This window comes from Lonchura striata, chromosome 19, assembly GCF_050655825.1.
Source record: "Lonchura striata isolate lonStrDom1 chromosome 19, ASM5065582v1, whole genome shotgun sequence".
In the NCBI taxonomy this organism is placed as follows: domain Eukaryota; kingdom Metazoa; phylum Chordata; class Aves; order Passeriformes; family Estrildidae; genus Lonchura; species Lonchura striata.
In genome coordinates, this window is record NC_140721.1 from 5,344,780 (window position 1) to 5,357,654 (window position 12,875).

General features: G+C 44.5%; 1 protein-coding gene across 5 annotated transcripts in view; it reads left to right on the forward strand.

Moving 5' to 3' along the window:
- The first annotated feature begins 4,315 nt into the window (after positions 1 to 4,315).
- The window catches only part of MYO1C (myosin IC), a 50,065-nt gene continuing 41,505 nt past the window's right edge, over positions 4,316 to 12,875 (forward strand). For 2 of the 5 annotated variants that reach the window (XM_085557404.1, XM_077787506.2), the window contains exon 1: positions 4,524 to 4,655. In XM_085557404.1, coding sequence (XP_085413530.1) covers positions 4,533 to 4,655 — 123 coding nt within the window. In that variant the 5' untranslated portion in view covers positions 4,524 to 4,532. Of the gene's footprint in view, positions 4,456 to 4,523; positions 4,656 to 4,995; positions 12,244 to 12,875 lie in introns of those variants that run through there. The other 3 variants (XM_085557406.1, XM_085557407.1, XM_077787508.2) reach the window with 3 other exon arrangements.

The following is a 12,875-nucleotide window of genomic DNA, read 5'->3' on the forward strand; positions in this document are numbered from 1 at the left end:
AAGGAACTTGTTTTGGTCATGTTTGAGGCAAAAAGTATTTTAGAAGGAAATCAGTAACACCCTATGGTAGGGCTTGGGCTGCAAAAGAAGAGCAAGGATAAATGCTATTTTTCCTTTGGACAAAGCAGATTAATCTATTTTTTCCCAGTTTCAATGAATCCAGTGTTAAATGCTCTTGTGGTTTTGCAGTTTCTATCCCTCTTCCCCATTGAGGTTTTGACATTTTCCTTGTAAAAATGCCCAGACCACTTGACATTGTTTCTTAATTTTTGAGAACAGGTTCTTCTAATTTCACTTTTTCACAGTGAATTTTTCATGGTGTGATTTGAGTGTCTCTTTTGCCTTTATGAAAGATCTGCTAAGTTATGCATTGTATCTTAAATGTTGTATATTTTAATATAAATTTGCACTCTTTTTCCATCTAAGGATAGCTTTTCCTAACTCCCTGCTGTTGGAGAATTAATTTTCAAAAGGGAGCTATATATCCCAAGGAATGTTATCCAATCTAGCCTCATTTAGCTCCCATATATTTCTGATTGCTGGCTAACCTCAGGATGTGCAGTATATCATTGCACACAGATAGTACAGCTCTGTGTAAACAGGAAATATTTCTAAGATGTCTTGCATGTTTGTGAGACCCTAAAAATACGTCCTGATAAAGACCATTGTTTCTACTACCACTGCTTCCTTCTCTGCTCTTGGACACCGAGTGACACTCAGATGAACTTGTCTCAATTAATATACTGCAGTGGAAAGGCCAGTTAAACAAAGCTGGAGTTAGGTTTTCCTTGAGAGAGGAAACGATACCTTTTTTGAGATCTCTGTGTTGTTAACAGGAAACTTCCTGTGGCCCTTTCTGCCCCTGGATTTAGGAATTGCTCTTTGCACGTGATTGAGATGAAGCAATTTCTATTTAATATACAATTACTCTGGAAAATGATCTGCTCAGGAATTGAACTGCTCTGAACTTGTTTAATTGCTTCAATTTGAGGAACATCATGGATCTGTGTTTGTACATCCCACCTCCCTCTATTACAGTGGAACTGTCATCTTCCACTTACAGGGTGTCTGCAATTAAGAAGAACTTGGTGCAGCCTAGAAAGCAGCAAGAGAAATCTGTGTGGGAACAGTTGAACACAGCTTGGGAGAATCACTGGAGTCAATCAGTGAAGTGTGAGATCTGGGGATGCAAACTGGCAAGAGGAAATGCAGAGGTGCAGGAAAAATACAGAAAGTATGAATATAGGCACCACAAAAGGATGAAAAATAGAATAGCAAATGTTTTAACCTGCTAACCATGCTTTGAAACTGGCAGTTCTCAAGTACAGCAGCTCTGGTAGGGAATGCTTCAGCATCATTTGTCAAGTTCTAATTGCATTGTAACTGTGTGGTTTTACAGCTCAGGCTCATCAGAGACCACACTCTGCTCCTCTATGCCCTTTTTTATTTTGTTCTTTTACATTTTTTCCTCCCAGCTTCTTTCTGCTGTCTTCACTTTTTTTTTTCCCTCTTACCACTCACTTGTAGCCCATTTTCAGAAGGTTTCTTTGCACAAAACTGGTATCTGCATCACAGGAGCCTTTCCACTAACACAACTTTGGTGTTCTGACCATTGTGATTTCTCTCCATGGAAAGGGGAGATAAATCAGGCTGGGTATTGCTCCTTATTGCTGAGAATAGGGTGGGTTTGTTTAGGGAAGTGACAGTGTTGGATTTTTAAATGTGATAAAATCTAATTTTTTTAGTAGAACTCTGTATTGGGAATTAAGTGCTCAAGGAAACAACTGTTGGACTGGTACAATCTTGTGTATAACAGCTAAGGAAGCATAAGACTAATTCCAGATATGAAACACAGAACCTTTCTTTGCAGTTGCTGAACAGAATTGTGTTACCTGTATCTGCTCTGGAGTGGCCAGTGCTTGTTAATCTTATTAATTATTCTTGTTAATGCTTTTTTGGCAAGCATTATCAACTCCAGTTGGTTTGTAGCAGACTTGAAAATTCAAATTTGGCTCTTCCAAGAAGATAGAAGGAATTCTCTCCTCAGCAAATCTTAAAATACCTGAAATTTAGACTAATTTTTTTCCCCCAGTCACAGACAGGATATGTGATATCTTTTTATGGAAGGTAATAGGTCTGGCCACTCCATTAATGGATGGCATGATAATTGTAAAGTTCTGTAATTGCATTTAAACCAGCATTCACCAGATTATTTTTCTGCTATTTGCAGGAATTTTCATGCAGTAACATGCCAATTAATTTCCTTTGCCGTGATTAGTTAGCTACTCAAGGACTCAATTAATAATGATTCCGTTCTGCAGCAGTTTGCAGAACTTCCTGTAGTTACCATGGGAGCAATCAGGGTTTACTATTGCTTGCTCTTGGAGGCAAAGATGAAGGATTTTTTTCTGCACAAAATCTCTTGGTAGATTTTTGAAGTCCACCATGGGATTGTTTCGTGCCAACACCTCTGAAACAGCATCCGCAGCGACCTGACTTTTCTGAGCCCAGTGGGACAGAAATGGAACAACTACAAAGTTGGAGGCAATAAACACAAACATAAATTTAGGCTTCTTGGAACTGTCATGGCACGTTGGAGTGAGTGGAAACCAGTCTTGAACTTCATTGTTTCAGCTCACACCTAACACTTGGTATAAATACAGAGGTTCATCTTTTCCTCTCACAACAGGGCTCTGAACCAAAGGCTGCACTTAGTCAAAGCTGGCTGCTGCTGCACACTGAAACCAGAAGTGTCCATAAAGAATAGAGGGATTTAGTGACTTTCCTTGGGAAAATGGAGCTGCAGATTGAACGTGTTCCTACAGGAGAAATCATCCGCGTGGTCGGGCGCAAGGCAGAGCGCAGGACTGTAAGCCTGGCTTTTATTGTTCTCTGTCCCCTCCTGGTACTGTTGGTTACACAATAACCAACTTAGATCTGAACTGAGCAATTCCAGGGTAATAATGGAAGGGTTTGCAAGGCTGGTTGGTCATTGGAGTGACTGGAGCTGTGCTGTGAATTTTTTCTCTCTGGGATGGAATTAGTAGCAGTGAAGTGAGTGGGAGTTCAGAAAATCATTAAAATTTATTTCCTGTAGAAATACTCCAGTGAACCAAAGCTGGTGTTTGGCCTGGCTGTATGAATTCTGTCAGAATTCTGGGAGCACTTTCAGACTGCAGAGGAGGGGAAAAAGCTTTGTAATAGTTATTTTGTTCCTCTTGTGTTGATTGTGCTGTCATGGGGTTCTTTCCCTGAATGTTACAGGAAGGTTCACATATGGAAAATTCAGTGGTACAGGCACATATTAACAAACTTCTAAGTACCTCAAGCAACTGACTATTCTGTTAACTTGGGACTTTATTGACTTGTGTTCAGGGTTCGTATGTAAGCAAATGGGAATCCACGAGCTGATCTTTTCTGGTTTGACATAAACAGTTGAGAAAGGTGGTACTTTTCTAAGAATAATTTCAGTTTTCTTGGAATTAATGGCTGCTTTGTGTGTTTTGCTTCAGAATATTTTCTATCTGCATTTGTATAATTTTTAATTAAAGGAGTCAAAGAAAAGTAATTGTGTAAAATTTAAAATGCTTGGAAGTACCTAGGTGCAACTGAATTTCTCTCTGTCATAGCTATTTAAAACCTGTTTAACAGATATTCAGCTCTGGTAGAGCCATCTTGTACTGAAGTGCATATCTGTGCATGTTGCTGCTGTTTCCTAGCATTGTCTTTCTAGTGACTAATCTGAAACTCAATCTGAAAATGAGCTGAGACATTTACTGTGTGGTTACACAGTTGTCAGGTAGAGTCATTTTACTTCAGAAAAACCCAAGAGCTCCCTCTGCCTTGCTGGGAGGGGAGACAGTGGCAATTCTGGTGTTCTTTGGTTTGCAGGAGTGTTACTGAGTTATTTGTAGTGATAACAGGGGACACCGGCAGGACTGAATTGCTGTTCCCAGGGGGAAACGTTCCTTTAAACCTTAGTGTGTGCTGGGGTCCTGGAGAAGACATCAAAGAGAGAAAAGGTATCCGTTCAACTTTCTAAAAACTTTTAAACAGTTTTAACATGAAAACTTTCTATCAGGTGTTGGTGCTACATGAATGGCCAGAGAGGGGTGGTTTTAGAGAAACTTTAAGATACTTTAAACTGTTGCAGGAGTGGCAACAGCAGAGCTTTTTCACTGTTTTAGCTCAGAGCGGTTCAGGCTGTTGGAGTTCAGTGTGTAGAATTTCCTGTAGATCCTGACGAGACTGCCTCGGGTATTTCACACCTGTGTGGGATGAGCCAATCTGCTGCTCACAGCGGATGCTTACCCGAGCTCGGTGCAATCACTCCGGAGCGAACTTCACCTGCGTCCTTCCCAGGAACATGCACTTCTGATGACTCGCACAGCCAGGAGGGGCCGGTAGAATTACCACCAGCGTTCGGGGTTCGTCTCGCCCGTCTGGAGCACGCAGGTGCGTCTCATTCGGACCTGCAGCAGCCGCGGGCAGCCCGGAGCAGGTGAGGGCGGAGGCAGCGGCCCGCAGCCCGCATGCCCGGCGCTCGGACATGCTCACTAGCGGCGCGGCGCGGGCTCCCGCGGGCAGTCGGCGCCGAGGCGCTCGCGGAGCCGCCGCAGGGCCCCGAGCCGCGCGTCCCGGGGCGCCCAGCGCAGGTGAGCGGGGCCGGGGGACCGAGCGAGCGGGCGGTGTGCGCGGCCGCCTCCCGCCCGCACCGGCGGCACCGGTGTTGGGGCACATGGCTGCGGGGCGGCGCGGGGGCAGCGCCCCGGGCGGCCGCGGCTCGGCCGTTCTCCCGCAGCCGCCGACCTTCCCGGAAACTCGAAATATTCTCCACGGAAGGAACAAATGAGCGGGGTAGAGCAGCCGGCATCCTGGCGGCGGCGCGGCGCGGCTCCGGCTGCCCGGTGCGGTTGCTCGCTGCCCGGCTCCCGGGCGGTCGGTGGCCGCACTCCGGTAACGCTTCCGTGCGCGCATCCCCGCCCGAGGGGGAGCCCGAGCGGGGCCGGGCAGGGTGTGGCGGGGCTGCTCCCGGCTCCAACGTGGCCGTGACACGGCCGGGGCTCCATGCGGCTTGGCTTGCCCTTGTCAAGACAGGCTTCTTGTACATCCCGAACTTGCGTTACAGCTCCGAGCGCTGCTGGGCGTGTGAGCCGCCCTGCCGTGCACAGCGCTGACGTTCACATTGGAGGAATTCCTCCTTCTCTGCTAGCGCTTGCACAGGTGCCCCAAAGCACTTCATGGAGAAAGCTCGGTGTAGGCAGCCCTCTCTCACAGGTGGAGATGGTCAAACTCCTTAACTTCTCCAATTTAGAACACGGCTCTGAGTCCCCACTGAGGCTCAGGAGTCCCTGTCTCTAGTGCTGCTTTCCATGCCGGTTTTACCCAGTTCTAATATACCTGGAGTTAATTGTTTTAAGTGACAGTGACTCATGGGAGGAATCTGACTCTGCCTGAATAAGCAACTCATTCTAGTAACTTGAATTTTCCAAGTAATCTGGCTTGAGCTGCATTCTTGTCGTTGGGAGGGTTACAGAGGAAAAGTGGTTCTGAGATACAATACAGAGATTATTCTGGTATTTAATCTCTCTCTGACAGTTGCTTGGGGCAGAAGGCTCCTCCAGAACTACTTGTGGATGGCAGCTGCTTAGTTTTTAAAAGTGACAAATGAGAAAATTTGCTTGGTTGGTGGGACAAACTATGAAAACAGAACCACATCTTAAGAGTACTTGGGGAAAAAAAGGCATTTTTCTTTCATCCCCTTTTGGAGCAATAGACAATTGCCAGTTGTCAGCATCTTTTCAAAACTTTTAGAAACTGCCTCAGGCTTATGGAACTGATGAGTTCTTAATTTTCACAGTAGGCCCTGATATGGCAACCACACTTCAGGGGTTTTAGTTTTGATAGTGGATATAATCCTGTGTTCCAGGGAGGGGCTGTGTAAATATGAATTTTGTGTTCTGCCTGGCAGGGACCAATGAAGTGCTACGCTGAATGTACGTTGTCCTAATTTATCATGGTATAAAGGATAGGTTTATTTTTTAAGAGAAAAAAAAGGTGTGAATCATAACACACTGAGGAATGAGAGATCCCATGTGAGTCAGTATCCACAGTGTGTAATTTCTGTTCTCTTCTGCATAATTAATGGTGAAGAAACTTATGATTTACAGTACATCTTCAGGATTTATTAATAACTGTAAGAGAACTTACACAGGTCCTGACAAAATGAGTCAAGCCATTTTTATATGATCTAACCCCACTGGAGGAAGGCCAGTAAAAACTGGGGGCTGAGAGTGCTTTGTAACATTAAATACAGTGTTTCTTTCTATGAATAAGTTCAAACTCTATGGGTACTTTTATGCAAAGCTAAGATAGTCTTAGTCTTGTTCAGATATTTGGGATTTTTCTGTTTGTAGTGTCATGTTGTTTATTACTGCATTAGGAACCATATGCTTTCTAGGAATTGGACAAATTCCTCTACCCCTGTCCAAAGGAACAGGCTGCTCCAAATGCAGGAAAAACAAACTGCAGCAGCTGCCTACAGTCCCAGGGCAGTGTATAAAATACAGCTCCCACTGCCCCTTGCCTTGGCTCTTACCTGGCAGCTGTGAATGGTTCCAGCATGGAAAATATTGAGGAGCACTGGGCTGCAGCACTTTGCCTCCCAGTTCAAAGGACTGATGAGTGAGCACTATTCTCAGATAACCAGTAGTGCCTTCTGGAGGACAAATGTGTGTTTGGGACAAGCTGATGTGCTACAGGTGCTGCAGAAAAAGAGGTGGAGGCAACTCCAGTACAGATTTCTCTGGGGCTGGTCTGTCCCACAGGCCTTTGTAAGAGATGTAACTCAATCATTTCTCCTTTCACACAGGCTAAAGAACCATTTATAAAGGCTGATTTGTGTGCTTCTAAAGTGTTACCTTGGGGAAAACCATCTGTGTTGTGCTTTGGGTTACCTGGTCAGTGGCAGCCAGAGGTGGTTAACTGGTGAGAACTGATCCAAATCAGAACTGAGCAGGCCAAACAAGCAGGTGATTTGTGAGGAGCAGTTTCCCAGCCCAGCTCTCTGTGTGAGCACAGCAACATCTGCACAGAGGCTGGAGTCAGGTGGGCCCTCTGTGCTGGCAGAAAGTGATTGCAATTATGGCATGTGTGTGTCTCCTGTCAGGGCTTTTCCTGTGTTAAACACTGCTTTACTGCTGTGGAACCAGCTCCTCAGTGATGTGGTTGGCTCTGCCTAGGATTATTATCCCTGGCTTATCCAGAAACCTCCTGTCAGCTCTGGTGGGTGAGGTTTGCATGCCTTGTCTTCCTCTGAGATTGTAGCACAGTTCTTTTTCTGCCTGGAGGGAGCCACTTGTCCTGTGCCTCTCTGGGCCTGGATTCAGGGACCTCTCTGCTGGAAAATATCCTGCTCTGTATTTTGTACCCTCCTCTGCATATTTCTTGTTGATGTATTAGTGGGGTGGGTAGCCAGCTCTTTCCAGAAAGCATTAATAAAGATACAAGGTGGCAGCACAAATCAATGTGAAAGGCTAACAGAGCTTGTTATGGCAGAAGGTTTGGAGTGGACAAATCTCAAGTAATTTGTTGCAACTGAGTCATGTTCTGTGGGAGTGGAAGTGTTCCTTACAGCCCTGCCTTATTTAAATATTTAAACATTTAAATACAGCAAGGAGCAGCAGGGCCAGTAGCTTTTCTGTTGCTATATATCTCCAGCATAGTCTGTTCTGTATTAAATTCCTGTACTGGAAGGCAGTAAAGGTTAGTATTTAGAACTCCTGTGGCACTCAGGCACACATGGATAGCTCTCCCTGACAGCTTTTTTTCTTTAGGAAAGCATTTGGTCAGGTGCCAATGTCCAGCTTTCCTGGGACACTCTCAGCCCTTTAACCAGTACAGTGACCTTGGGCCAGTGTGGCCACCACCCTTCCTGTGATTCAGTTCAGCAGCTGATAATAAATGGACGTAGAATTTGCCATTTTGGCAGTACCTTTGGAGTGTTTGCCCTCTGGCCAGTGAGGTCCCAGGGCTGGGACTACAGCAGGCTGCAGTCACTGAAAGCTCTCTCACTGAATGGGCAGTGTCATTGTTGGTGGTGAAGAATGTCGTGTCAAAATGTGTTGTGATATTTGCCAGGAAATGGAGAGTCTGTGAATGACTAAAAAGTGCTCCGTGACACAGCTGTGATGGCACTCAGCCTGCAGGCTGGGCTCTGTAAGCTCGAGCTGTGCCTTCAAATTTATTTTGGTAATTTCTTTGGAAGGCACTTTCCTAGTAAAATTTCACCACAGAGTTTGCTATGAAGATGATGAAAGGTCTAGAGGGGAAATCCTGTAAAGAGCAGCTGAAGTCACTTGGTTTGAGAAGAGGAGACTGAGGTCAGACCTCATTGTGGGCTGCAGAGTTTTCGTGAGGGGCAGCACCAACCTCTGCCCTGTGATAGGAGGAGGGAACAGCTGGAGCTGTGCCAGGGCAGGTTTAAGTCAGATTTTAGGGAAAGGTTCTTCCCCCAGAGGGTGCTGGGCACAGCCCCAAGGCTGCCAGAGCTCCAGCAGAGTTTGGACAGCTCTGCCAGGGATGCTCAAGGTGGGGTTGCTGGGGGGGTCTGTGCAGCACCAGGAGTTGATCCTTGTGGGTCCCTCCAGCTCAGGATATTCTGTGATCTGACTCTGTATTTCCTTTTAGTTCTGTTGCCTAACCAGAGATTTCCCCCTTACAAAAGGTAACACAGAGGTGTGCTCCTAAGGTGGGACAGTGCACACTGGAACAGGAAAACAGCCTTTGGAGGGGGTTTGAGGCTGCAGGGAAACCTTGGTGCCTCAGCAGCTGAGTTTCATTAGGCAGAGTGAGCCTGGTGCCTTCTGCCAGCTGACAATCACCAGGTGTATTTGGCCATTTTGCTAATGAAGAGGGGGATTATGGAAGGAGCTGTAATTCAACTAGGGAGCAGTGTTTGTCAGAGGATTTTATTGAGCTTGCAATTGCATTTTTCTTCATTACCATATACTCAATATTTTATGGTTGTCTTTATGTCTGTTTTCATTGTCACCTGATGCCTGGTCTAGATGGGCTATTCCTATCCAGGAAAGAATCAGCTTTATTTCAGCATTAGAATGACAAACTGAGAATAGAAAAAAGGGTAAACTCAGCTTTCACACTGCACATATTGTTCATGGCTGAAGGGTCCAGTTAAGTCAATGTCCAATTATATAATGAAGAGATAGTGATCTGTTTAGCTTTTTAGAAAATTAAATTCCACTGAAACAATATAACTGGGACTATAGAAGTAGGAGGAAAACTATTTTCCATTCTGAAGCAGGCCTTTGTATAGAGTTGAGTTTTTTTAAACTCACTAACAGTAACTAATAACTTGTACATTTATATAGCCCACACTGAGTCATTGTTTACTCAGGGAAATGACTTTCAACAGACAGACTTGTTTGTGAAGTTTAATAACTAAAATATGCAGTTCTGTGCTTTACAAGGCTGCACATTACAACCAACATTTTGGAAAAAAAACAAAACCTGGTGCATATTTGCAACACCACACAGCACTGCATTACAAATGGTGCTGCTGCAGCTCAGGTTTTGATCTGCAGTAAAAGCTGGTGAGTCCAACTGTGTGTTTTGGAGACAGGGAAATTATTGCACAAATTAATGTTGGGCTTTTCAAGAGTTTTATTGAACCTTCCAAATTAGAGACCAGGGAGTCTTGTTCTGTGTCCACACATCTTGTTGTTTTAAATAACAGGTTGTCTTCCACTCTTAGGACTTTTGGAGTCTGTTTGAAATTGTCTCTTGTTCTTCTTGGGAGGGAAAGCCACACCTTTGCACCAGGAAGCCAGGAATTCTCTCTCTGGCAGAACTGGAACTCGGACAGAAAAACAGATGTTTCTTTTGCCTCCTTTGAGTGAGCACTGGAGTTCAGTTGTGAGCTTTTTATGTCTTTTCCTGACTCATTATCTGCTGTTCTGTGTTAGCATGGGATTTTCTTACAGATGTTGCAGGAAAATTCCCTCCCCACCCACTACACCTGTAAAGGTTTTAACAACAGCCAGGGTTTGTGTCCCTGGTTGGTTTTGGGGTTCTGAATAAACAACCAAGTGCAACAGCCAGCAGAGCACCTAGCACATTTCTCAAGTAAACCAAGTGCTTAATTTTAAATAGTATATTAAAAAGTTTATTTTTGATTTTTCTCAAAATTACGAGCCTTTTTTGGATGCAATTTTGTTGGAAAACAGAAAGGAAAACTTTGTCTTGTAATGAAGGCAAATATAAAATATGTGACTTGCAAAATCCTCATTTTATTTGTGCATGGATTTGTTTGCTTGTGTAAGTTGGGGAGAGGATGAAAAGCATGTTCTGTAGAAAAGTACAGAGTGTGTTTTTGTGTGTGCCCCACCATAGCACTCTGTGGGAGCACAGATTAAATTTAATTTTGCTGATCTGTCCAGGAATCTGGTGGATAGGACCTGGGAACAGCAGTTTTCTGAGCTATCAGCAAAGCTTAGAGCATCAACTTTTGCCATACCAAAAATTCTCATGTTTTACTATTACACTTCCATTAAAACAACTGTGGTAATCCTAGCAGGATTGGAATTACTGAGAGGACCACCAGGTTTCCTTGGGCATAAACCCAGGTTGTTCTGACTGCAAGGTGTCAGGATGGACATGGGTTATTTCTGATCAGCTAGGGTGTGGAAAAAATGTGGATGGACATATTAAGGTGAAATGTGGTTATTTGGAAAGGGAATTTACAAATTCATGACCTTCAGGGGGTTTGAATATTCTGTGCTGGTCTGAGAGAAAACCAGAGGCTGAAAACCCAGAAGGAAAAGTGGAGGCTGAGAAAGGGTGGGAGACCAATAAGAAAAGCAGAAAAGGAGTGGGAGGCCAGAATGGTGTGGGAGGTCAGCAAGGAAAGTAGAAGCCAGAAAGTGGAGGCTGGAAAAGTTTGATGGAGATAAAGATGTGTGGGAGGCAGAAAAGGTGGTGAGGCCAAAATAAGCCCATATCAGAGATCTAATCAATCTCATTTTGCTCTGTTGGCCTCCACATCTTCCTGAAGAAGGGGACTCTCAGACTATTCAGCTGAAGAAAATTAAAGCTCAGCTTTATGGAATAACTTGGGGACAAATGCTCGTTGTCTTGGTTCTTGTATTACTTCAGTTGAAGCTTATTTTCATCACTTAAAAATTTGGTTTCCAGCAGAAAGCAGCTCTGTAAGTTGTTTGAGTAAAAGTAGTGCAGATGAGCTGTAGTGCTGCCTGTCACTTCAATACTTTAAAATATTGTCATTTAAGATCACCAGAGGTGTCCCCTAAAGCCACAGAAGAAACAGCACTCTTATGACTGCTTTTGCAGGGACTTGAGAAAGCTAGGAGGAATTTGGGATAATTTATGCTAGAGGTATTTCCAAACCAGATGTGTTAAAGTCCCTTAGAACTTTTAAGAAAAACAACATAGCGAAGAAACACAGTGTCTTTTTTTTTGCCTGATACAATTATACAAGGGCTGATGGTTATGAGCCATTTACTTATTAAGGTAAAGCTTTCAGATGTTATTTGACTCGAATGTAAGCTAATCTGATTTGAGGTATTTGTGTCTTGATACAAGGAAGAAGCAGAAAGGAAAGGAGAGTAAAAAAAAAGATGAGCTGCACTTCCTGGAGAGAAAAGCAGAGCATGGCTGGTGCTGGCAGCCTGGCAGGTAGTGAGTGCTGGGAGGGAGTGAGGACTTCCCTGCTGCTCTGGCAGACTGGTCATGAGGGCTCCATGTGAAGAGGAAATGTTGCAAGAGATGTGGTGTTCTCTATGCAAAAAAACCTTGTGCTGTGCAGGAGGCTGTTTGATCTCTCTCTCTTCAAACTGAAACCTGAGCGGTTGCCAAGTGTCTGCTCTGAAGTTTCCGGATCTAGGTGGGGACAGGGGAGTTCCAACTGTAACCTGAATGGGTTGAACTGGCAGCTGCTGGTGTCCAAACCACTTGTACTGGGAGGAAAATTCCACAAAGTGGCTCCGTGTAGGATGAGAATGTGAACTATGTCCAGGCTCACGGCCATGGCACTCAAAGCTGCACTCCTGTGACTGTTTCTTTTTCTCTAGAGGCTTCAGTGAAGTTGGCTGTTTGTTACTGAGTGCAGCTTTGCTGGAATGCTGCCTGCCTGCCATCAGAATAAGGGAGCACCTGTGAAAGAATTGTGGTGTCACTTGAGAGGAAGGAAATCAGTGTTGCTGCAGGGTGAGTGTACACATCTGGGAAGAAATCTTTGTAAGAGCCAGTTATTGCCTTGCAAGGAAAAACTAGTTTGTGACAAAATTTTTTGCTTTGGAAAGGTATTCAATACAATATTCTGTATTGAAACAAAATTCTAGTGTAGCTGTCAGCTTGATACCTGGCTGCTTGTTTTGAGCAATGAATATCTCTGTGCTGAACTCTTGAAAGTGCTTTCCAGGCCACACTTGTACTGGTCTCAAATTATCTTAATTGCAAACCACTTATCTGAACTGATGAGTAGTTAACACAAATGTGACAAGGTGCTCGTTAGAGTAGAAAATCAATCAGTGTTTAGTGTGGGCTGGATTGACATTTCTGGATTGATAGGGGATGGGGAGGTTCATTTGGGTCAATAAATGGCTCAGTGATGAGTGTGTGGAGTGAGCTGCTCCTCTCCTGTGTGCTGGCAACCAGAACCCACCAGCATCAGCCCTCATTTCTAAGGCAAAAAAGTGCCAGTTTTTGCAATTTTTGGGAGTAGCAGAGCAGTGCTGGGACACTGCTGTGTCAGATTAGGTGATTTATGGTGCTGATTTATGGATATGATTTATCCCTGCACCTGGAGCACTGCAGCTGACAGGCTGCACCCCTGGTGG